The sequence below is a fragment of the Corvus kubaryi genome, unplaced genomic scaffold (assembly GCF_017639235.1).
Source record: "Corvus kubaryi isolate FWS band 111438036 unplaced genomic scaffold, C.kubaryi_AGA036_p1.0 78, whole genome shotgun sequence".
NCBI lineage: Eukaryota > Metazoa > Chordata > Aves > Passeriformes > Corvidae > Corvus > Corvus kubaryi.
This window is the reverse complement of record NW_024582065.1, coordinates 8,321,237-8,347,339: the sequence shown is the minus strand read 5'-3', so window position 1 is coordinate 8,347,339 and position 26,103 is coordinate 8,321,237. Positions and strand designations below refer to the sequence as shown.

Here is a 26,103-nt window from a genome sequence, read left to right as displayed (position 1 = left end):
GCCCCAGCAGACAGATTCAAGAGTCTGATGAAATAAATCCTTAAACTATTTCCCAATTTTCTGAGAGCTTTTTGGTCCCATTCTTGCCCCCTGTAGTCAGGAGAAACAAGCTCTTGTCACAAAGTTATTGCAGCTCCTTGCAGGTGAAGCTTTACTCAAGAGAACAGCACATCTTTAAAGTGTATTAGTTCTTGGAGGGGATGAAGTGTCACACCAACAAAAGTACACATGAAATAAAAAGGAAATCAGTTAATGGTTTTTATTAAATTTCAGTGTTTCATAAAATAAATATGGTTTATAATATCAAACAGTGAGAAATAAAGCACAAGCATGAAAAGCATGGTAACAAAAGTTACACTCATGACGGTGTTTAATACTTAGCACTTTAGAAACCATAAAGCCTTTAATTATGTACAAGCAGCAAACTATCTAACATAATTTACAAAGTTGCAGCAGCCTAGTCAGGGAGTCCTGGGAGAGGAAAAACATGGAGAGACTGCACTGGAAGACCTTCACTTTGCTCTATGTACCCAGTACTTTATCCCATCCCCTAATTCCCCCTATGTACAAGAACTCTCTGTACCTTCCATCAACTCCAAGGGCAATAATTACACTGGAGTTCAGAGCTCAGTTCCTCTCGAGGATGGGGCAGGGCCTTCTGCACTCGAGAGACACAAATTCAAGTAACACTTCAAAGAAAAGTAAACATGTGCAAACCCAAGTCAGAACCTACAGGAGCTGCAGGTATTAAGTGTCAAACCCACGGAGCAGGAGCTCGTTAGCAGATTAAATTAGAAAATAGCTACAGAAACCTACTCAGGAACGAGCTGGGGCCAAGAAGGAGACATGGGAGTGGTTAAAAATAAAATTAAAAAAAAAAAAAAAAGGAACTGCAAATATACCCTGTTACCACAGACAAAATTTAATCTGCTGAAACACAAAGACTTTTAAGGTCATAACTCAAGATTTAATATTTCAACATGAAAAGAAATCCAAGCCATTCGACTTATTTGGGCTTTTGAAACAAATGCAAATGTCTCTGTTTAAAAATTGCTTTCAAATGAGAAAAACAAATCAATATATATTAATATATCACCCAAAATAAAAAACATAACACACTCTTCATTGTAGAGCATGCTGCTCATTCAGAATAAAGACAGGACAAAGAAAGTAGAATTACATTTCATGATGTAATAAAAACATTAAAATCTGTGATCATTAAGTGCACCATCATACAGGAGTAGCGTGCTCAGAGTGGAAATGTTCTATACCTACCAGCATCCACCTTTATTAAAGCAAACAAATCTTTAGGACATGACCTGAAACTGAAATCAGTAATCACTGGGCTCCATTCAGCTTGCCTTAAGTTTCAGTCAGGCACATTCCAGCTAGTAGCACCTGTTATGCCTCTTCATGATTGTATTCCAGAGATCTTTACGTTTGTGAACAACTTTATTTTTTTTTTAGAAAAAGACTGGCTTTTGCAATCCTTGCAATGCTTATCCTACACAGATCCTGCAAGTAAACTCTGTTCTGAGCAGCACAAGTTGGGGCTTTTTTCAGAAATCTGAGAGCTGGACTTATGTTGGCAGTAGATACAGTACAACAACTGGATGTATTCAACAGTTCCTCAAAAAGGTCTGAAAGGAAGATTTCCCTAAAGACTGTTTAAAAAAACCAAACCAAACCCAAAGCACTTCACCCCAGATCTGTTCAATCCTTCTACCCAAGTTTGGAGCTTGCCAACTTTTAAGAATGCCAGGAAAAAGGAGGGAATGAGGTGGAGAGGAAAGAGAATTAAATTATTCCCAATTTGTACCGATGAAAAGCTTCAAGTAAAAGGAAAGCCACTTGTTCAAGATCTTGCTACATGCACAGTCCCTCGTCAGCTGAAAGCCACAGTAGTTAGCATTGGGTGTAACAGCAGATTGATCATTCATAAAAAACACTGGCAATGTTCCTTCATCCTCCAGAACTTGCATCCACGGTTCTCTGTTCCAAAGCTTCTTAAAAAACGTCTATGGTTCTGCACATTTCATACCAAACTGGAGGAAAATGGTAAACATGTCTTCTTTCAATGCAATCCCAGTGAGCCAACCTTCTCCCCAGGAGCTGGGTGTCATTTCCGAGTCTGGCTCTTCTTTGGCACCGCGGGTCGCTTGGCTTGCCACAAGTGGTTATGGATGGTGAGGGCATCCACGCTCACGGACATGGTTTTGGCCGGGATCACGTTAAACTGTTTTCTGTCCGAGCTGTACTTATAGAGTTTATCAATCATTTTCTTGGTGATGCTCTTTGGCCCTGTTCCAGTCAGCTTGTAGATCTCCTCCGTGTCGGGGTAGTAGCAGTAAAGTGCTCGGAACTGGCAGCCGGCGTCGCGGAACAAGATGATGTAGTGGTTGGCATCACATTTCTCCAGTTCCTGCAGCAAAAACAAACAGGTCCAGGGGTGGTTCACAGGGAGAATTGTGCCAAGCTTTAAGCTGAATAATTGGTTTTTTAACACTAGGTCAGTAATTACGATTCTCAGTCCTTTCATAAACCTCCAAGCAGAACTCTAAATACAGGATCGTGTTTTCCACGCGGGAAGCAAAAAATCCTCAGTACAGCCACATTTTAGGAAATGGAATTCACACATCAGTGAGATTATGAAATCAGCATTACAGAGCCATCTGATTGAGAGTGCATTAATGATTTTAATGTTTACCTCTAATATTGAGTTCTTATGTGGTTCATTCACTTTTCCAGCAAGACAGCAGTGAGATATAGCATTGTGAATAATAGGCTTGTTGGATTTGCTGCTGGGTTCCTTAAATAATTTTGGACCTAAGGAAGATAAGTAAGTCACAATTATCTGCCTTACATTTATGAACACAAAGATTTTCATTCAAAGTGAAAAAAATAAAAAAAACCCATTATTTTTCTAGAATGACTTACTTTTAGAGGTATTAAACAGAACAAAATACACCTGACAGCTTCTCAAAAATAACATCAAATACACCACAGGTTTTCCTGACCTGGTATTCATAATAAATGAATAAAACAAACGAAACAAAACCAAGCTAAACTAAAACAAAGCAGGCACCTGTGTATTCTGCCACTGAAGCAATAGAAGATGCTGTGGAAGCGTTCTCCCAGTCTCTCTCTGTGTTTCTGCTGGGATTTCTGCTCAGAATGGGCAAGGACTCCATTGATTCAACTCTGGGAGGGAAATAAATAAAAAATTATATGCCAAGATTTTGGGGTTTGGCCCCGTAATCTCACAGAAATGCTGCTGTCCCTGAATGGAACAGACTATTCTCCCTTATCCTCCCCAGAACAGTCAGATTCTCCTTGCTAGAAATTAAAGCAAAACTCTGACTCCTCTGGGAGAAAACAAAACAAAATCACATGTTTGTACAGAACACTGCAGTTGGCAGCCACATAGACCAGATGAATTCAGCAATTCTCATTGTGCCAGTGAGGTGAAGCAAACAGCACTGGAGCCCAACACTATTTCATCCCCCAGCACAGAGAAACCCAAGGGAAGCTGGCTGTACCTCTGCGAGGGAGTGCCACCAGAGTGAACACTTTCAGGCTCAGTTGTTGCTGCTGAGGCCAAAGACAGACTGGAACCAGACTGAGCACTGCTCAAATTATCAGCTACAAAACAGGAGAGAAAATGTCAAGCACATTTGGTTACAGCAGATTGGCAGAGCAGTGAGAGCAAACAAATCCAGATTCTTACGTGTGGAAGAACACTTCGTCCCCGAATCACTGTAAGATTCCTCACGATGGACCGACTTTGGCCTGGGTTTTTTGGGCTTGGATTTGGGCTTCCCAAGCCCTTGCTCCTCCAAAATTTGCTGCTGTTTTTTCCTTAGATATTCCTGCTTGATGAGTTCTCGCCGAGCCTTCTCCTCTTCTTTCCGTATCCGGTCCTCCTCAGCTTTGCGGCTGACAAGCGAACACAAGAACAGTGCATTCAGCACGGAACAACTTCCTCACCTTAAAATAAAGAGAAATTCTTTTCTGGGCATCATTACCGAGCTTCATCCCTTTTTTGTTCCACCTCAGCCTCCAGCTGCTGCTTCCGCAGCCGAGCCTCCTCAGCCTTGCGCTGCTGTTTCAGAAGGAACGCTGCGCGTTTTTTGGCCAGCTCATCTTCTGCCTTCTGTTCATCCTGCAACACCAAACGGATGGAGAGTGTTAAAGAATAGAGGATAATGTATTCAGCTGGACATCACAACACTGAAGAGGATTCCAGGAAAATTTGAAGAAAAATGATTACTTTTGGAAATCTTTACATTGGAGTGTAAATCAAAACTTCTTGTTGATCAAGAAAAAATTGTAACATAGTTTTTAGTGTTCCCTTAGGTCTGTGAGGAGAAAAAAAGGGGTTCATCTTACTCTGACTTGTTTTTAGGTATCTTTAATCATCACAAAACCTTCTAGACCTGCCAAGTACAATGCAACTATGATGTGGGCCAGGATGGACACCACAAATAATCCCAGTGCAATGACAATCAGTCAAAATTAATCACACTACAAAAAAACCCCAAAATTAAATTCACCGAGATTGAGACAGCCTGGTTTGACCTTCTTGAAAGAGAAATGAAAAGAGAAAGTATCATCATGTCAGCACATTTGAGGTATTGACAAAAATCATTGCTAAGCACAAATTAAAGATACTAAATGTTCTGAGAGCAGTTCTCTCCCTTTTTTCCAAAAGCAATTGTTTTCCAATGCAGCTTTTTCATATCCAAATATTACAACCAATGAGTGCTGTGCTCCATCAGGAGACTGGGCAACACCAGGTCTAATGCTGGGTGAGTGTGTAACAGGAACCAAAGACAGAAAGGTAACACATTTACCTTGAAGAAAAAACCCACACCAGACTTCTGATCACCTTCACTAATCATATCCGTGGAGCTATCCTGGTTTTCAAGCTCTCCCTCATCTGGAGCTTTTAAGTCAGACAAATCTACTTCAATGAGATTAGCCTTGCTTCTCAGGGGCTCATCCACTGGGACATTTTCTTTTCCTGAGCCATCGGAAGAATTCAACCCTGCTTCCTTGAAGCTGTTATTCACCTCTTTGCTCATTTCAGACAGAATATTTGCATCTTTGGAGGTGGAGAGAACGAGTGCCCTTTGATTGCTCTCATCATGAAGTCTATAGGTATCAAAGAAACACTTCTCTTGGGAACCACTTCCATGATCAGGGCTACTTTCCAGTCCCATTTCTGTGGGTGTCTTTGCCAAGCTATTGGGTGGGAAAGGTCTTAAGTGTGGTAGGTTTTCTAGGCTGGGTGTTGGGGTTTTAACACGTGCTGAATTCTGCTGTCTGTCCTTTGGGACTTTCAGCTCCGACGGCCTTCCCGGTCGGGGAGTCCTTCCTTGGCCAAACCGCGGCGGTTTCCGCAGGCTGTTCATTCCAGTTGGAGACAGGGGCTCGACAAAATGAATCGAAGGTTTCACCTTTTGGTCCTGAGAGTTACTTCTGGTTCCTGGGGATGGCACTGTTGGAGATTTCATGAGCAGCTCCTGCTGCTGGGAAATCTTTAAGATGGCCTGCTGAAGGGTGCTGATTGTTTCATTCAGCTTTTCGATAGAAAGATCACATTCATTTATATCCGCTTCAGTCACATTGTCTTCTAGGAGGGCAACAGAAATAATTTTACTTTTTTCCAAATCATGTATAGCAGCAGGGTCTTTTGGTTTGTGTTGCTCAGCAAAAGCAAGGCTTTCCTGCATTTTTACTTTTGCTACTTCTTGAGAATCATTCAGCATTTCTTCTCTCTCCTCCTCTTTCACAAGAAACTCCTCAGATTTGGAACCCAAAGAAACTTCATCTAAGTCTTCCCCATTGTGCCGAGAATATTCTTTTGCAAAATGTTCCGGTTTGATAGGTTGTGGACCATCAGGAGATTTCCCTTTTTTAACAACGTGCAGGAAAGCTGCCTTGCCCAATTTTAGTCTCTGCCTCGCTGATAGGGCTTCCATCTTCTTCTTCTGAGCCTCTATCGCCCTGCGTTTCTCTTCCAGCTGCATATGGAGCTGCACCAGCTCAGAAGCTAAAAGATTAACATTGTCTTTGTTCTGCCTGCTGGGGCTCTGCTCTCGCTTTTGTTTCCACGTGGTCAGCGGTGCTGGGCAGCTTTCTGACCCATCTGGGGTGGTTTTTTGGGAACTGCTCGTGCTGGACTTGGTCTCGTAGCTGTTGAGCCTCTGCAGCTTCCTCTCTGCAAAGCTGGTCATGCGAACGCTGCCGCTGGCCATGGACACGCTGCTCACCTGGGAAATGGTGCTCAGGCAGGGGCTGGAGCGGCCGCTGGCATCGTCCTTGTCCTCGTGTTCTTTCACCTTCATATCCTCCTGCAGCTTGGCAGATTCTTCCTCACCAATGTACTTCGTGACTATAGGATGGTCGTCTATGACTACCAAGTCCTGGTCAGCATCTTCCATGTCCAAGAGATCTGACTCCGAGTCCTGTCTCACCATAGCCCAGGTTGTATCCTGAACATGCAAGCTGAGACCTTTCCCATAACTCACATTGACTTTACTCGTTACCTCATCATCAGGTTTAGCAGCATGAAGAAAGAATCCTCCAGTGGATAGCTCCTGAGAGGAAGGATCTAAACTGCTACTAGCCAAAGGTCTGGAAGCTTCTAAACCTGCTTCCCCCAGGGCCACTGGATCTGCAGTACTGGGATCTGCAACTGGAGTGAAATCAGAGCTAGAAATGGGAGTGAAAGTCCTATTGAGGTCATGCTCACCATGACTGCTCGTTGCTTTCTTGCGGATCAAAGACAAGTGTCCTTCATTTAACCTCTTTGTTACAAAACTCCTCTGTTTCCCCTCCCCACACTCATCCTCTTTATTGATGACCTGCTTTTCCTTGGCTGGTTTCAGGACTGCAGGCATTAAAGGCTCCAGGTAAAAACTCTCGGGTTTGCTGTCCGAAGGGTCGCTGTTTGTTTTTGGAGACCACACTGTGGCCGCTATGCTGGGCACCCTGGCTGCTGCATTCTGCACCTCAGGGTCACCACGGTTTGGCCTTTCTTCAGATCTGATGATTGCAATAAGCTCTTCATCTTCATCCTCCATTTCTACATTGTTCAGCAAGCTCTTCCCATTAGCTTTCACTGATGGAGGGTGGGGCTGATTTTTGGGGGTTACATTGACAACGTTGGAAGCAAGACTGTCCTTGCTGATGGATCTGGCCAGGCTAATGCTGTCACCAGAGCCAGGGTCCACATCAGTACTGGCAGAATGATGAAGAGCAAACGGTGTTGGCTGAGACAGAGGCCTAGAAGAGATAAGAAGAGTCTACTGACACTCAAGCACAACAAGGTGCAATTTGTTGAAATAAAGACCACGATACAGAAAGCTAAAATTGTTGTTTTATTTTAAAAATGCATCCTGTATCATAAGTGACCAGCAATACCAAGCAGCAACTTCTGACACTTCCATTTTCAACAGCACTTCCTGAAAATCTGACGCATTTTCAATTGCAAATCTAAAATCAGTCAGCTCTGAAAGTGCACATTAAGAGGAAACAAAATTAAGCGACTGTCAGTGCAGTTCTAGGGCAGTGATACCACATTACCACAATCAAATTTGTCACAGTATCATTTCCTCAAGCAATGCTGTAAAAAAATAAATGTCTCCCTTACCTGGGTTTCCTCTCTGGCCACGCCAGAACTGCCCCTCGTGGCTGCCCATCAACGCGGGTCAGAGAATTTGAACGGTGCCGATGGCCTGAAACGGTTTTCAAATTGGTAACAGTTTAGAAATGGTCTTTAAACCAGCACTTTTACCTCATTTAATAGCAAATCTAGAAACAGAACCAACTCCTTCCCCAACAGATGGCAGCAGAAAACAGATTTGCTGCAGCTGCCACTGGAGAGACACAGTCAAAGCCTGAAAAAAATTGAAATCCACTAAGTTTCTTAAAAGATCTTTAAGATTTTTTCAAACTCAACATGCTCACCCACTTGTGTTACTGCAGTTTAATACAATTTTAAATTATTTCTAGAAATGAACTTATATTTCAATTCTTTATTCTGTTAACATTGACAGTCATTGCCTGCTGGAAGGCAAATTCAAGGCAAACTCACCAGGGCTGTCTTCTCCCTGTAAAGATTTTTGTTGCTTTTGCCTCAAAGGGAGCAGTGGATGGGAAGGGCTGAAGGCAGGGCTTCCTCCTTTGCCACTAATTCAGAAAAGCAAAAAATCATTACTACAAAGAATTTTTTTCTATAATCAGAAAAAACATCGAATTGTGAAGTTACACTGGTGAGTCACCCTCATCTTCTTTCAAACATAATATCATTAATTTTTAAGAAGATCCTTAAAGAGAAGTTTTTCACATGTAACAATACAAAAGCAAACCTATTACCTGGAATTCAACTAATTTTCGAAACACAGCAGATCTAAGATGTTGCTTATGTAAATAGTAAATTCAAAGGCTGAAATAACTTATTTCACCATGAAACTTATGTTAGCTGAAAACCCTTGTCATTAACCTTCCTGCACATCAGATCACTTTTAAGTTTGTTTTCACAGAATCCCAGAATGGTTTGGGTTGGAAGGGATCTTAAAGACCATCCAGTTCCAGTCCCTGCCATGGACAGGGACACCTTCCACAAGACCAGGCTGCTCCAAGCAAGTCCCTGTCCAGCTCTCTTGAAGCCCCTTTAGGTACTCTAAGGTCTTGCAGTTGCAGCAAAATGACAACATCTAGCAGCACAAATTCCCAGGTTATCCAAACAGAGGCATAAACTGAAGGAGGAACAATATGAAGACTGACTTACAGGTAGTCAGGCTCCTCAGGGTGCAGGTAGTACCTACTGCAGGCTTCAGGGGCTGGCTGGGCTGGGGGCTGCAGCTCTGCTGGGCTGGGGCTGGCAGGAGTGGCCAGGAAACTGCGCTTGGTGGCGTTGGAAATGGGGACAGGGGGCCGGCTGCTCTTCTGCTGCATCACTGCCTTGACTGGGCACAAAGGGACAGCATTAACACAACTCACACTGGCCAGGGAAAGGGCAGAACAGAGCAGGAAACTGTCAGATTGCAGAGGAAACTGTGACACGACACTGCAGTGAAACCTGAAGTACTGGTCTTAATTTAAAATATGTATCTTCTGGTGAGCTTAATGAAAGTTATAAATTAATGATTAATTAGTGGGTTTAGGAGGAAATTACCTGTTCAAATATTACCCATTCAAATAATTAGAATTCAAGTGGATCTAGGACTAATTTTCCTTCTACTTTACTGCTTCCAAAGATCCCCAGCAAGAATAAACTTCGGGTAGAAACAAAGCTTCCAAGGAAACACCACTGGGCAATAGTTTCACTGCAATGTAAGCATTTTTTAAAACACACGCTGTCAGCTATCCATGGTTACAAATTTACCATCCTTTATTTCCTGGATATCTCTTGGTTGTACGAAGTCTGGTTTGACATTCTCAAACCACCAAAAGAGTTCTGCAATGAACACCATGACATTAGGCTGAAACAGAAAGAAAAGGAAAATTACACCTCACATTAACAAAACACTCGTGATTCACCCACTTTTTACTGAAAAATACATCCTCTGTTATGTTTCTTACCTTTAAAACCAAAGGAGCATACAGCATGTCCTCCAAGGTGAGGTAAAAGCATTTGTTTAGGTACTCATTTGAGAATTCTCTCAAAAGCTGAATGTTATAGAGGCTGTCTGCAATTGATGTCACTTCCTTCAAACAGATATCTGGGGAGGGGAGAGGGATGAGTAAGTTATGGCACTGTCCCAAGGGATCACCCTTCCACCCCCACCTCACAGAAACACTGAGTACAGGAACTCCACAGACTCTACACCAGCACTGGATATTTACTGGCTACCAGTGACATTTCTCTACCTGCTCAATACCAGAGGGGACAGGAAAAGGAGGCAGGAAACCACAGAGAACAGTATCAATTCTGCATTCGTTTTCTGAATCCACAGGGGATTCTGTCTATCACAGCCACAGAAAGGGTAAACAGGCTACAGAGAACACACATAATGACAAAATACAAAAGCAATTAAAACCAGCCATCTTGATTTGCATATAATAAAGGGTTACTCCTAGGATTCACAGTGCTGGTTCCTTCTGAAAACACTGAGGAGCTCTGCAAGGTACAACATATCTGAGAATTTAAAAACCAATACAAAAAGCTGATTTGCAGAAATTAATGCAACAAGGACATTGATTTATTAAGAAAAACATTTTCTGGGAAAGAGAACTCATGTTTTGCAATGCTCAAGAGTGATAGTTTCTGCAGATTAAGAGAAACTATTTTCAACTCTAGATTTTAAAATGCCAAGTTATGTACTCCTAAAGAAAAACATGAGAATTATCAGCTAACAGTGGTGGACATGTACTCCTCTTTTATGGTATTGAAACCAAGCTCAGTTACTTCAGCAAAGAAAGCCACATCAGCTAAAGCTGGAAAAGAAAGGATTCTTTTGTAGCTCATAATACACAGAGCACAGTCATCTAAATACAGTAAGTAAAAAAAAAAGATGGAAGAGAGATTATTTTTTAAATGCAGATTCCATAGGTGACCTGCCTCCAACTTGCCATAGTCCACCACCTATTAGATGTGCTGCATTTTTAATTTTTAATGTATTTCTAGTTCAGCTTTCAAAGCCTGAAGCCTTTTATTCCTTTTTTCCCCTCAAAACCTTTATTACATACCATCCAGTTTCATTTGCTCTGGACAATAATAGTGAATCACAGCTAGAAGAGCAGCACCATCGCTACCATCCTTCATCAGATCTTCCAGCACAGGGAAGTAGGGTAACTGCCTGCTGGAGAGGTGGTCTCTTCTGTAACGCACCTACCGAGAGAAAACAAGGGTTCACACGATGCTAAAGAGGCAAAAAAGACCCAAAAAAAAGGCAAAGAAAAAGGAATCTGTGTTAAGCATTGAAAACTCTTTTCGGTGGATCCTCTCTGGCATTCTGCCCCCAGTCAAAACCAGACAAACTTGTGCTTTTCTCCTTGTAGAAGCCAATTCTGAAGGAAGTGATGTTTCCTGTTTAATCCTAGAATGGTTTGGGTTGGAAGGGACCTTAAAGATCATCTAACCCAACCCCCTGCCATGGCCAGGGAACCTTCCACTAGAGCAGGTTGCTCATCTGCCATTCAGTCTCCTCATGCCCAGGAGCAATCTCTGCTGCTGGATTCCTCACTTTGTTCACACATTTTAACTTATTATAATCAATTTAACTCAAAATCCTTCCAAACAGATGCAGCAATGCAGCAGATCCAAAGAAAGAGACATGGATAGCTACATGAAAACATTTAAAGCTTGGGAAAAACAAAACACAGCAAAAATAATTCTGATGAGCTGCTGATCTCTCATACTTTACCCACATCCACGGATTTGCTGTCGTGTCCACAGACAGCAAAGTCCTCTCAGAGAGAACCAGAACATGGCACATCTGGCCAGCCAGTGTGCAATACAAGTATTGTGCAAAAATAAAAAAAACATGGCCTTTTCCATAATAGTCAGAGAGGAGGAGGCCTTGACATCCCCAGCAAAACTCTCCTTGATTTACTACAGATCAAAATCAAACTCTGGTGCAAATCACCCTGCAGCCCTCAGGGAGTTTGGAGCTGCCAAAGCCAGTCAGCTGAAGAACAAATCTTGGCATTGCTACTTGCAAGTTTTGCAAGTTCCAGGGTTGCTGTTTCCTGAGCATCTGCACGCTACTGCACTGGGCGGCCGTGTCTAAACTGAGCAGCAAAGCGGGTGGGAAAGCAAAAGCAAAATGCACTGCAGGGCCTGGCAGAGACACCTGGCAGTGCTGGAAAAACATCCCTTGGACACTTCAGGGCACTGATATCACTGGCATTTAACAGAACCTCTCATCTGCTGTGCAGACACACCAGTCACATATTGAATCATCAGAGGAAAGCTGGGTTTTACCAATGGCATCCTACACTTCCCAAGCCAGCCTGGGAAAGCTCTACACACACACACACACACACACACACACACACACACACACACACTCCTAGGTGTCAATTCAGGATGGCACAGGCTGTGAAAAAATCTGTTCCGAGCAATGAACATCGCTTGGAGCAATGAGAACCAGTTTCTTTTCTTTGTTTTGCACATGTTATGCTAAGTTTCCCAAGGAACTCAAAGCTATCTCTGCATGCTAATGCTATTTTTCCTGTCCTTTTACCAGGTGCAAATTGGGTTTTTCCCCAGCCTGGAGCACTCCACAAAGATGTAATGGAATGGGAATCATACTGTACCACACGAGCATATTCCACTGGTTCCAGCATGCAGTGCGATAGGGCATGCATCAGATCAGGCTTACACAAAAAGAAATAGTGAGATATAGGATGGTGATTATTCAAACAAGAAACAAATCAAAGGCATCAGCAACATCCACTATGCACTGGAAATGTGCTCATTAAGTCTGGTAAGAGAAGTGTGCATAACAAGGTGAACTGGTTAGCTTGAAAGGGTCAGCATTTATCCACTTAAAGTAAGCATATTAAAAAAAAAAAACACTTTCTGAAATTCTTTTTAAACTTTTAATTCCTCCTGTAGTTAAAGTAGATACAAATATTTCTTTTCCAACAGGCTTAAACGGAATTTAAACCAACAACAGTCAATATCAAGAACTAAAATGCGTAAAAATTCCTTGTTTCTTCTGGCTTTAGTGAAAAACCCCACAAATTTATCAAAGAGGGTTTTTATGGACTTAATTTAAATCCTTATTTTTCGCTCAAATATTATTCTCTGAACCATTCAGTCTTTTATACTGAAAATTCTGAATTCTTCCTTCTTTTCTAAGCTGAGTGTTGTGGTTTGTAACCCTCCTGCCCATGCATACAATGAATGATATCTGTATGCAATAATTGCAGAAATGGTGCTACTGAAACGGAGATAATTCTGTATTGAAAAAAAAACCCCAACCAACCAAAAATCACAAAATAAAAAAGCACAGAATTGACAGAATCTGACAACAACTTTGGAGACTGCAAAATCTGTCAGTAAGCCACTAAAATCTAGGTGGGCTAGAAGTGAGACAACCTTTGTTTACTACTTCCTTTAATTTCAGATATTTAAAGTTTTTACTGCAGCCTACAGATTTGGTTCAAACAAAAAGGATTAGGAGGCTGCAGTGGGCCTGAGCTCTCTGTGGGAAGGCAGACTGATCATGGGGAAACTGCCTGATCACACCTGCCTTTTCCAAGTGCTCTGCCCTTTGGAATTAACAACTGAGACACAGCTCATCTTCCCAGAGAGAAAATGAGTAACACCAGCTCCTGCAAGGGCAGGAGAAAGGGTATCAAAGCTAAGGAACGCAAAGGAACAAAGGAAAGGCTCTGCCAGTTGAAATATACCCAGAAAAGTCAGACAAAAAAAAAAAAGCAGGATTCCGTACTAGAAGCACAATTTTGTTGGATTTTTTAAAATATAGTGGAATTGCTATTCCAATTTCACAGTTCAGCACAAAGCAGAAGCAGCATTTTGTTCCAATGTGTGAACTGTCTTCCCTCCCACTGCGCCAGCTCAGGCTCCTTAACTGAGCACGCAATCCCAGCAACTGTCCCACCGGATCCAAACCGGCCTGGCAAATCTCCTACCCCACCTCAGTGAACAGCAGTGCTCTGGCTCTGACAGATTTACAAATCTGCACCAGAGCAGGTGCAGGAGCAGTGTAAGAGCATTATTTAAGCACAAACATCTGAGTATCTTAACTATGGATTCCAAGATTAGGCAGCCATTTAAGCCGCCCAGCTTTTCTCTCACCTCAGCGCTGTGATCAGTTCCTACTGACAACAAAACCCAGCAAATGCAACCATTTCAACTGGTAATTTTCTATTTTTTTTTTGCTGCTACTCCACCTCCCTCACTCCTGCAGTGTGGAAGCAATTTTGAGATGCTGCAAAGTGAGTATGCTGTATGCTGTACAGTATGCAAAAAGCGTGTCATGAAAACAAAGCCTGATGACCCAAAAGCTCACACAGGTGTTTTTCAAAGAGCAGCTGAGAAGCATTGGAATGGAAGCAAACACTCTGAGGAAGTTTAAAAAGCCATGATTTTGTGGATGACAACTGGTGTAAAAGTAGTTCACTTACAGGTACTAATTTCCAATACCATTTGGAAGGAGACTGCTCAGGAAGCAAGGAAAGGAACGTAGGAACAGGAAAGGAACATCAGCAATGCAAGTTAAAAAGCAGTAATACTTAAATGCACTTCAGCAATAAACACTTTCATATTTTAGAGGGCTTGTAGCCTAGAAATTTAGATTTGAAGATACTAAAATAAGACCCAAAAGCCAATAGGGTCAAATAGTTCAAGGGATCCTTTAGACCACACATCAGCTTGTAAATTAAACAGCTCATTTTTGCTGAAGGTTACTATTATCCATAAAAGGCACATAAAAAACCACTGCCACTAACATGAAAATTAAACAACTGTGCCTTATTCATATGTCACACTTTGAGCCCCTTGCCCACCAATGCCAATTTGAGGAAAGAATATGTTATTTATAATTTATCTTAAGGTTTTGTTTCAGAAAGACCTATGTGACATTCTCCAGAAATGAAAGTGTGCTATATTTTGCAATATTAGTGCATTGTGATATAATTTCAAGGGAAAAAGCTGGAAAAAACTACAAACACACACATAAAACATTTGAATGCCAAGAGAATCCTTTACTGGACAGAACATGAATAAATCCCTAAACACACATTGGACAAATAACCCAAGCAAAAAGAATATGCCCCAGGAGCTTTCAAAATACATAACATATATTTTGTGCTGTGAAAGCTGAGCCATATTTACCCACATACAGTTGATACAGGTTATTTTAAGTTGAAACAAGTTGTTTTCATCCTACTGAAACTTAAAGTCAGAAGATACCAGTGGGCTTCAAAGGCAAGGAAGGGCACTGATGACAGAGACAAAACAAACTGCATGCAGAAAATCTCAGTTTTGAGGATTGGAGCCCTCACATTTCTCTGACAAAGAAAATACTGATATTTAAATCCATTAATCATCCACACACAATATCACAACAATATCACAACTGAAGACAAATTTGTTTTACCTTCTGATGCCCTGGGCTTTCCATTAGTTGTTGTTTTAATTTAATCTCTTTCTCTGTTATCTCTCTCATTTTAAGGTTCACCTAAAAGGACATAGTATGGAAAATGAATTAAAATACACCTGGATATGTTTCCACAAGTGTTGTTCTTCCTCCTGTTACTTAATGGTCAATTCATGCTACAAACATAAGAAGTTGACAGAAAAACATGGTACAGCAGTTTTCTAGACCAACTCTCTATTAGCAGTAGCTGTAATCACAACTAGGGAATCCTGGGTTTGCAATGACACATTCTCTTTGGAATGGGACTCTTGGCACTCAAAAGAATTACAGTAACTTAACTGCTGCCCTTGGAAAAGTTTCAGTTTTTCTGTTAAATGTTCCAGCCAGCCAGAGTTAAGTCCATCCTGTTACTTAACATGGAACAGTGCTTCACCTAAAAAAAACCCCACCAACCAAAAAAACACCTCAAAGTAACTTGTCTGAAAATAAAGAATCCAATTTTTACAGTTTTTCCTAACTTAATTGCTGATTACTTTCCTTCTTTCAAAATTTACCAGCTTTATTCATGCCTGAGAAAAACAAGTTGCAAAAAGTAGAGATGATAGAAATGCACAAGTAAGAAGGAAGATACTCATCTGAACCTTTTTAAAAATCTGAGAAGTGACAAGAAAAGACAGGCATGCTTTTCCCAAAGTAAGTTTTACCTTGTTAATCCAGAAAACCATGGCATCCTCCAAATCATAGGGCAGTTCTTTTGAGGCACTGAACGTAGAGAAACGCTTGACACTGGCAACCACCTTTTCAATGCTGATCATTTCTACAGTGTAGGCCATCATAAGAGCATCAATCATTGCCATATGAGAACTCTGAAAGAAGAAAACAAAGAGTATTGGAAAATAAAATCCCTTTTAAAAAATGGTATGTTCTAACTGTATTTAAAATAAAACATTCCTAAGGTTAGCGACCTAGAAATTAAGAGCTCTTCACTCCATTTACTATTTTGAATAGTGTTAAATAAAAAGAAGATGATTAGGTGGATTTAATTAAGCTAACCATTTTGATTGGTGCAGAGCCCAGATCAGATTCAGACACAGGTGTATCATCGCTCTCCATGACGTAAATCCCCTTCCGAGACAGCGCCTGGATCACGGACTGGTGTCCCTGCAGAGCAGCCACCTGATCCCCCTTGAGGATGAGGCTGCAGACCCGGCAGTAGAGCTCGCTGGAGAGCAGTAGTTTGATCACAGGGGGTTTGATGTGCTCCTGCTCGTACTGATCGATGTAGAACGGGTCCTTCAGCTCCTCCGGGACGTTGTCTGAAACAGCGGAGACAACATCAGCACGTGGCACCACTCATCACCCAAAGTGATTGGTGAATATTAGTGGTAGTGACATTTTATTTGGGATTATCAACTGTTTAGATCACAGGTTAAAATGGGTGTCAGATGGGCAAGGTTTAGCCTTATCTTCAAAGCAAAATCCCAAAGCATCCGTGCACAGCAACTGGACAACTGCAAGGCAGGGTCACCAAGAGGGGCTGGCCAGTCTCAAATCTAAGCCACCAAGTTTTTGATGAATTTTGGCAATTCAGAATGAAAAGACCAAAATATCTGACTAAAACCTTGAACATTTTACAAACCAACCAGAGAGCTGATTATCTGGTTTTTTTGTCAAGAGCATTGAAACAAACTGTTGCAGCTTTCAACCCTTAAATAATTCAAGCCTAGGAAGCAAAACCACTCCACTTGGATTAAGCAAGAACAAAACCAAGTCTAAAAATGAATTTCTTTTGCCTTGGCCCAATTTCCACAAGTTGTGTTAGGATTTTATCAGACTGAGTCTAGACCCTGAGTGTAGTAATTCAGAAGAAGTTAAAATTAGCAACACAGAAGGCCTCACCCTTGCACACCACCAGCCATAAACACATTTTTACTGCTCCCCAGCACAGCTCCGAGCTGGCAGGAGAGAAAGGCACTAACAACAACTAACATTCCAATCACTCTAAATATGTCCAAGACATCTCAAATCTTGCTCTATATCCCAAAATAAATACTTCTCCTCATATTGGGTAATCAGCCTGGAAGCTATTGATCTTTATAACAACCGAGCAGGAATAATGAGAGTCTGCAACTCCAAGAAAAATATTTTCTAGCCTCAAGTGTATTGTCTTAATAGAAGCCTGACATTTCCTAAATTTCAAACATAAAATTCTATCTAATGCTATCCAGTCACTCTGAATATCTTTCCCCAAAGTCACTTAAACAGTTCATTTTAAATATACACATCTACACTTAAAAGAATTATTAATTTGGCAGCATATTTACTTTTCATTCAGCTCATTTCCAGAATAATTAAATTTTCCCATTCCAAGAAACTGCTACCCATATCTTTGACTGCAAAATAAGCCACACAATATTTGTATACTGCAGAGCACTTGATGTTCATAAAGAAGAGGAATGGAGACAGAGTGTTATTGCCACAGGTACATCTCACTTAGATAAAAATATGTAGCAAACCACTGCTGTCTAACAGCCCTAACAGCTCCTGTTAGTCAGACAGTGCTGGACCTATTTTTCAAAATGTGAAGCTTTCTCAAGTTTATTAAAATTAAGGTAATTATTTTTCCTTTCTATGACATTGAATGTGACTTTTTACGGAAGATGGTTGGAAGGGACACAATAAAACCCACTGGCACTACCTAAGTAGCATTTGTTAACATGGGTGTCCATTTTTAGTGAAATACATAATAAATTCAGATTTTTTAAATCTTCTTAACATTAGTCAACCTGACCTAAAATCAAAGGCTGTTGAAAGCTCATTCCATTTAATGGCCATTTCCATTTCTAGATAGAGAACTCAAGCTTCCATTTCTAAAGACTGAGGAAAGATCCAAAAATCCAAATGCAAAGCAGCTCGTATAATTCAACATTTTAGTTCATTACAAGCAGCTACACCAAAGACACATTGCTTTGTACTAAAATTATTTGTGAAAGGAAATAATACAAGCTCATAAAAGATCCATGAGGTTGTACATCTCTGGCAGAGCATTAGCACCACTCCAAGTTTTAAAGGCTTTTTGTAAAACAACGACAAGAAAAATGCAAATTCCAAATGCCTGAAATCTGAAGCACTTGGATGAGGGGTTTAGTACCAACACCTGCTCTCCACCAGCTCCCAGGCCCTGATGGGAAAACTGAGGTGACTGCCTGGAACTGGGCTGGAAGGGGTGGACAAAGAGCCCTGAAATCCCTCCAAGACATCTCCTGCCCCACAGTCCTTGCACAGGCCGGGTTTTCCTCGGGATTTTCCCTTCTCCACAAGGTAGAGAGACTGTGATTATTTTATAGACTGCAACCACAGCGAGCAAAAAGGTTTCTCTGCAACACTAAAACGCCCAGGAGGGATCCACTCTATAGGATTGGGGTCTTTACACACATTATTAACACAGGACAGGCCATGGGAGCGTGGTGCTCAGCCTCCCGCGTGACAGGGGCAGGCAGACCTCCCACATCAATTTCCGATTAAACCAGCTCCATTTCAATGATTTTTAAAAGCCTTTTCTAGCACTAAATGGATCTAGTTCTTAGCGAGGAGATTCCATGTCACAGAAATCAATATGTTAAAAAAAAAACCCAAACAAACAACCCGAAACAAACACACAAACAAAAAACAGGGAAAAAACCCAATTTGAATCTTGTAATTCAATCTGAAAGTCCAGTCAAGAAACCTGAAATATTTTTCTCTTACACTAAAAAGTCTTCTAATTTCACATTTCTGATCTCCATATAACTGCTTAAGGACTGAATGGATTTGGATTGACCAGGATTAAGGGTAGGGCTGGGTGGGAATAACTTTCAGCACCAGGATTAATAATTTGAAGACTATCACAGGAAGTTATTCATCAACATTAATGCTCCCATAATTGCAATTTATTTCACTGTAAACACTTGCCCAGGTTAATTTTTTACAGTAGTACATACAACACTTCTGTCTGTCTGTCACACACAGGAGCAGTCCTGTAGCTGATTTATGTCCTAACTAATGATCCACAAAAAAATTAAGATATAAAAACCACATCAAAGCTCAGGAGTGGCAATGCTAACTTTACTATTTAATTCATTTTTATTTAATGCTGGACATAATGGCAGGCACAAATAAGAAAAAAAAAAAACCTGCAATGCAAACAGGATGCCAAATAAGTGTGTAATTCTGAGTTGAGAAACTTCTAAATAGAGTTGATGATGTGTACATGATGCAGTTATCTCAAATGGGGTAACACAGAACAGACAAAAAAGGGCTTGAATTGAGACGTGTCTTCAATATTTGAAATCTGCATCTGAAAGTGCAACTGAAGACACTGATCTTACCTTTCACATCTGTTAAATATTCTTACCTGCAGCACAATGCCACAGAAAACACCTGCAGCACCCAGGGCTGCTTATTCTCCGACCCCCCTTAAAAATGACAACATTCCCACACTGCCAGAAATCTCAGGAATACCTCGTCACTTTTAGGACAACTACACACCAGCAGAGTTGATCCAGTGCTAATTTAAACCACACACCATGGACACACAAGTAGCCCCTGGCATCATGGACATCTTTTCTCCCCAGTTTTTAGGGATCAGACAAACTCCAGGTGTCACATGCTTTTTCCTTGCCTCACTACAGAATGTGCCAATGCTCTTTTTGAAGAAAATGTCCCAGGCTTTCCAAGTCCCAGTTTCTATCAGCATCTTTTCCAACACCTTCTCTCCATGACCTATAACTGAACTTGGAGGTTAGAAAAGTTCTGCTCATTAAAACTTGAGTTTTTACACATTTATGGCTTGGACGTTGGAAAAAATCAACATGAAAAACTAAACTCTGAGAAATTAACACCTAAGCTATAGCTACAAAAATTTCTGCTCAAGCAACTCAACAAATTGTACTAAAGGAAACCAAATTGTCCTTATTTTTTGCTTATAAAAAAGCTTCCAACACCATCTTAATTCCCAAAGGAAGTCACCTTTGAAAAGCTTGCAAACACCTCCTGCTTTTCCTGATGTGCTTTCTGAGTTGTTTCCCCAGTCAAATGTTTGCATCAACTTCAACACAAGTTTTAGAGCTGCCAATTTTGGACAAACTGAGGGGTTCAAAAGGCACCAGTGGTTTTACAGTAACTTAAAACCAACAGTACCTGACCAGCAATCAGCTCTGTGAAGGTGAACATCATTAATTCAGTTTGCCCTAAGTTTTCTAACAAGAATTGTTGAAGAATTTACCACCCTACCCTCAGTATCAGAGCTGACTGGATCTCTTCCACACACGAGTTCGATATAAGTTTATACCACATTACTCTTATGCTCATTTTTGCTGCTTCCCACACTTACAAAAAAACAAAGGAATATAATACTTTTTCCAAGTTTCAGCAGCAGAAACTCTCAAGTGTTCTTGCCCTGCTGGGCCTAATGGGGAGATACCTCCACTGCCTATTTTTGTAAGAGATGAAGGACTCAAAAATAAAGAACTATGATTTTTCATTCAGCAATTCTTTTGGTCTGTTCCATCATATCAATGAGTCCCAATCTCTCAAAAACTGTCAGTTCTGAGTATAAATCATCAAGTACAAAATCGTTGAGAGGATTACAAAAATAACTTCACTTGCAACAACTGTCAGAGAGACAATTATTGCCAGACTCTCCTTGCTTCAGGGGAGGGACCATTTCATTATCATCTCACTTACAAAAACCTGTTCAAAGACAACCACCTGATTATGACTTGATAAAGAAAAATACAGCAATCTGAACAAATTTGATTTATCCTTTGAACTGACGGGGTGGATACACCCCAGATGTTATTTTACCTCCAGAAGCACGAAGAACTGGTTTCACATGGAAAGGGAGCCAAGCTGTCCTGGTAAACAGCACGAAGCTTATTCAAATTCTGAGTAGGATTTCGTTAGTATCAGTATCTGTTCCCAGAATTATTCAGCACTGGGTGAATGTCCTCCAAGCTGCAGAGCATGAGCACAAACTACACCTTCTCAGCACTAAGACCACCAGAATATAAACATTCTGTGTTGGTTCTCACTACAGCACTGAATTCTAAAGCCTGTAAGTGATCTGGAATAGGACACATGAAAATTTACATACAACAGGCAGGAAAAACCCCAAGCTAAAGGCTTTGCAAACTGCGGGGAGAGCGACTGCACTTATTACCATATCTTTTGATCAAGGATAAAGCCACAAACCTGGATAAAGCAGAAGAGACAAAATAATAATTATGGAATCCTTCACCCCTGTAAACTTCACACAATAATACTCAGTGTTTATCAAACAGGTGCTATTAAAGAAACAAACGTTTAACTGTTCATATTTGCTAAACACAACAGCTTTCTTAAAAGTATTTTTATTACCAACCTGAGAAGAAAGCTGACAAAGGCAAGCAGGGAATCCAGGGATTTAGGGAATTTAGCCCAGGAAACATTCTCACACTGCCTCTACCAAGTGGTACCTGTGGGGAGCTATTACAGTACTGTAAAACCTTATTTAGCAAGTAAGTTTAAAGTACTCAAAGACCAAAAAAAGACAAACTTACATTTCGCCTCCAATGCATTCCATTAGTCCTTGGCTTTCCTGCCTGCATCTTGCCAAAGGTTTCAGGCTACTGTCAGCATTAAGTCTGGAAACTATATAAAGCTCCCAGTCCTAATAAATAAGTAAAACCATCAGGTCCCTTTTGAAAATTCTGAATTTTGCACAGTGTTTTACAGGAGCAACATCATCTGCTATGGAAAGGGTTGGAAAGAACCCAGTGTTCACAGCAAGCTGCAACACTGAGAGACTTTCACATCCTTCAGTATCTAAATTTTAATATTATAGCCACGATGATGGAAAACAATTCCTACACATAAATTAATGCCGCACTAAATCTGCTGAGAAATCAGAATTTTTCGTTGTCATTGTCTATTTTCCCAGGTGGTACCAAATAAAACCATCCTGAGTTTGTTCTTTGCAACTGCTGTTGCTCAGAGCCTGAGGGGCCAGCGGGGCTGAAGGGCCAGGTCCACTTCCCACTGCTCTGCGTGGCCTCATTCCTGCTTGGCAATCTGGATTATTCCAGTGACTGTGGAAAAGTGATCTCCCCATGGAGGGCCTGCCAAGCCTCCCCAGCCCTCCCATGCTCACCCCCTGTGAACTGAAGTTCCCTACACTCAGTGGCAGCTTTGCTCCTCAACCCCTTTAACATTAGGAATTAGAATTCTCTGAAGTGGCCGTTTGGTTCTCATCAAAGTTTGAGGATAAAAAAGATAATTCTGGTCTAATTAAACTCCATTTTCTCAAACCACTGTCTCAGCTAAAGGGACTTCGAATCTTTCCAGAGTACAGAAGGTTTCCAGATGTGCTCAGACCAAGAGTGATCTGTGTCAGTACTCCCAGGTTTATTTGGGGAGATGGATGACACCGAATGGAGAAACACCTTCCTTCATGACATCCTTCCCCTCTGTTTTCTGGAATTCAGACAAGCAGTTGTAGGACCTCCCTCTGGAGCCCATCTGTGCCAGCCAGGCATCCACCATAGCCAGGAGCTGCAGGTTTCCAGGAACAAATCATCCAGCCCAATTCCTGTGCAAGAAGAGGGGTTGTCTTGCTGTGTTTGTGTAGCTGCTCAGTTGTTTGGCTACCAAAATTCTCTTTTCATGGCCAGAAGGGGAAAAAAAAAAAAAGCAGGACTACATCATCTTGCATCATCAAATAAAACAAAGCCCAAACTAGGACTTCTAATTATTTGTCATGCATGTTCCCAGTGATTTGTCCTTGAGGAAAAGAAAACAAAGGATGAAGAATTTTCCTATTTAAATGCCAGCTTAGAAGTGGAGAATTCAAATATCCTTTAACGGCAAAGAGAGAATGCAGCTGCAGGTAAAACCTGCAGGGATGAATGACTTTCAGTAACAGTCTACACCAGCATCCAATTCCTGTTCTTCACCCTTTCCACTCTTCACCACGAACTCAGCCTTACCCAGATGAAAATGAAATGCACCAGAATTTGAAAGATCAGGCACAAAATTATGTCAATTCATAAATCAAATCCAAATCTAACATTTCAGAAAAATACTCATTCACCTGAAGGCAGTTATGGAAGCCTGGTAAGATTTACTTCAGAACAGAAGTGTTTTAATATTACAAACAGATAAGTTTTTTTTTTACCAAATTAACCAGAAATAAGTCTAAAATAATAACATGTCCTCAAACCCTTTAATCTGCACAGTGAGATTTTATATAATAAAATCACGATTGTAGCTGCCCAAGACTCACTGAACAACATCCAGAATCTTAAAACTACAACACAACCCTGAGAGATGACAAGTAATGTGTTAAATTCAAGTATTATTCAAAATTTTAATCACACAGGAAACCTTCTTAAACCCATCTCTCTATGAATTAAAGAGGTTTATAAATTTCTAGGGATTGTGCAATGCTATTCCAGCAGTAATGGCTAACATGTGACAGCGACTTGCAGGAGCCATTTCAAAAATCAAACTACATTTCCACGGGCCACATTCCTGCAAAGACACGCACGGACACCAATCCTTACTCACTGGGGAAAAAATTACTTTTTCCTATTGTTTGTGGCATTTAGCTTCTGTTGTTTGCAATCTGAACAAGCCTAAATGCAAGCAGAAAAACTGGCAGAGGCTGCTGCAGCCAGAGATCACAGCTCTGCCATGGGAAAAGCTGTTTCTTTTCAGCTTTTAGTCACAGGAAAGCCAAATACTTTTACAACCTGTGTTGTCAGGAGCATAAACAGACTTGCCATTAAGCAATTAACTGGTCCATGAGGTTCAGACACAACCCTGAGTGCCGGAGCAGACACCACCCAGCAGCACGAGGCCACCGAGCTCTCGCTGCAGCGTAGGATCCGTGCCAGTCCCTTCCCATCTAGGATCAGCTTTCCTTTGAAACAAAGTCACAATATAAATAGTGCATCCCCAGGTCTGGAATAGCCATTTTATCACAGACCGCTAAAAAGTTTCAGGAAATGTTACAAACAATTCCAGTAACTGAGAAATATTTACATGAGGAAGTGCCTGTTCTGCTCTTTTAAGTTTTCAATGCTCCCCTGACAGCCTCCTCAAATTCCCACATTTTCAAACATCATCTGATCCGTGGGGTTTTTCTGCGTCTTGTTGCTTGTTACAAAATACATTAAACACTGTAAACCCCTGATTTTCTTTTGCCCACAATCACCAAGATAAAGGGGACACTGACAGGGCTGGAAATGTTTAAAAAGAAAAATAATTTAGAGAAATATTCCAGCAAGAATTAATATTTAATGGCAGGAATGGACCACTTTTCTTCAGCCTTGTCACCAAGTAAGCCAGTGCTAATCCATTAAGCATATTATGAGTTTGGAGAATTAGACTTAGATTAACAGGGCCACCTCATTTTCCAAAACAAGACTCTATGCATGTTTTTATTATATCTTTTGTTCTGGATAAAACAAACCCACTAGTATTGCACCCTGTTTCTTCATAATGAAGCTACTTAAACTTGAGAGGTATCTTGTACATTGAGACAGATCTAGTTCAAAACAAAAAAGCAAATTTCAATAGCTGCCAAGAAAACACTGTACAAATATACTCCAAGAATATTTATTTTTCCACGTTTGACAGTAAAAGTTTATGACAATATGAGGAAAGGAAGAACTCCTCTGTCACCTACAACCTGCTCTTTAATGTCACAGCACCCAAACTACACCTGCTCATTCAACATTTCTTTCCATAAAAGAAAAATGCTGCTGAACATAAATGAATTACTTTTTAGATCATTTTGGAAGTAAAACCACAAGCTGACAGAAAAAGAAGTCCTAACTGAGCACACAAAAGGTGTCAAGGTCCCAGCATCCGCTGGCCAAGATGACCAGACAAGGAACCACCTAAAGCCTGGAGGGGCTTGGGGCCTGCAAGCAATGACATAAAGCTCTGCGGAACAAAGTCTGCTTAGCTAAAGCAAGGATTTAAACATTTTGAGGTTGGCAATTCTTGCCAAGCACCATCTGGGAGCGTTCACCATTAGGTTTGCTGATTCAGGGCATCTCATACAGTCCCGTTATTCCTGTTTAAGGTACCAGCAGAGATAACAGTATTACAAGAGAACAGGCTGCCATATTATTGATATTTAAAACAAAGCCAAATGTAATTACTCCTGGAACAGCAGGGGAGACAGAAAAAGTAAGAACAAAATCAAGAATGACTTCTTGACAGAGGTGATCTTACCTATTCCGTAGGCTTTAGCACAGATCCATTGTAGATTAGCAGCTATTTTTGCTCTGGCTGAATCATAGAGCTCCAAAGGGACAATCTCAACTGCACTATCTGTCAGAGCATCCATTTTTCTTCTGGTACTATCTCCACCCGCACAAACATCAACATCCACCATCTAAAACAAAAACAAAAGGCAGAGACTTTTACACGAGCCGACGATTCTAAAGGCACACAGGAGAGGGGCTGGCCAGGCTGCACACAACAGGCCCGACATCCTTCGGGATTTCCATCGGGAGGGCTGATGTAGCGATTCCAAAGCCACTCGGAAATCAAAAGGCATCGGAGCCCGGGGCGAGCATCCCTTTTTGTCAAGGGCAGGGCCTGGCTCGGCGAGCCCCCGGCCGAGGCAGCGGAGAAAGGCGCAGCCCCGTCACCTGCCGATGGGATAAAGGAAGGATGGGGCTCTCCCGAACAATGAGGGCAGGTACCGCCGCCCCCTCCCCGCCCGCGGGGCCGCGCCGGGGCAGGGGCAGAGCCAGGGCAGCACCTGCGGCTCCTTCCCCCGCCTCGCCCCCGAGAAGCAGCAGAGGCTCCGCGCCCGCACGCCCATGGCCCGGCCGAGCAGCGCCGGGGGCCGGCGGCGCCCCCTCCCCGCATCCCCGCCCCACCCGGGCGGAGGAGGAGGCGGCGGCGGCGAGGGCGGAGGAGGCGGGGGGCGCAGCCCACCCGGCGCCGGCTCCGCGCAGGCCCCCGCCGAGCCCCCACCGCCGCC

At 41.7% G+C, this 26,103-nt stretch overlaps 1 protein-coding gene across 3 annotated transcripts in view; it reads right to left on the bottom strand.

Annotated features, from left to right (window-relative positions):
* Positions 1-244: 244 nt before the first annotated feature.
* The window catches only part of CAMSAP1 (calmodulin regulated spectrin associated protein 1), a 32,803-nt gene continuing 6,944 nt past the window's right edge, over positions 245-26,103 (bottom strand). Inside the window, exons 1-19 of one of the 3 annotated variants that reach the window (XM_042052689.1) lie at positions 25,879-25,957; positions 25,344-25,506; positions 16,137-16,399; positions 15,788-15,949; positions 15,084-15,164; positions 14,110-14,142; positions 10,699-10,840; positions 9,592-9,731; positions 9,395-9,491; positions 8,798-8,975; positions 8,102-8,196; positions 7,658-7,742; positions 4,854-7,290; positions 4,026-4,162; positions 3,728-3,936; positions 3,540-3,642; positions 3,086-3,201; positions 2,708-2,826; positions 245-2,422 (exon numbers count right to left, since the gene is read on the bottom strand). In XM_042052689.1, the coding sequence (XP_041908623.1) occupies positions 2,120-2,422; positions 2,708-2,826; positions 3,086-3,201; positions 3,540-3,642; positions 3,728-3,936; positions 4,026-4,162; positions 4,854-7,290; positions 7,658-7,742; positions 8,102-8,196; positions 8,798-8,975; positions 9,395-9,491; positions 9,592-9,731; positions 10,699-10,840; positions 14,110-14,142; positions 15,084-15,164; positions 15,788-15,949; positions 16,137-16,399; positions 25,344-25,506; positions 25,879-25,941 (4,926 nt within the window). In that variant the 5' untranslated portion in view covers positions 25,942-25,957 and the 3' untranslated portion in view covers positions 245-2,119. Of the gene's footprint in view, positions 2,423-2,707; positions 2,827-3,085; positions 3,202-3,539; positions 3,643-3,727; positions 3,937-4,025; positions 4,163-4,853; positions 7,291-7,657; positions 7,743-8,101; positions 8,197-8,797; positions 8,976-9,394; positions 9,492-9,591; positions 9,732-10,698; positions 10,841-14,109; positions 14,143-15,083; positions 15,165-15,787; positions 15,950-16,136; positions 16,400-25,343; positions 25,507-25,878; positions 25,958-26,103 lie in introns of those variants that run through there. The other 2 variants (XM_042052688.1, XM_042052690.1) reach the window with 2 other exon arrangements.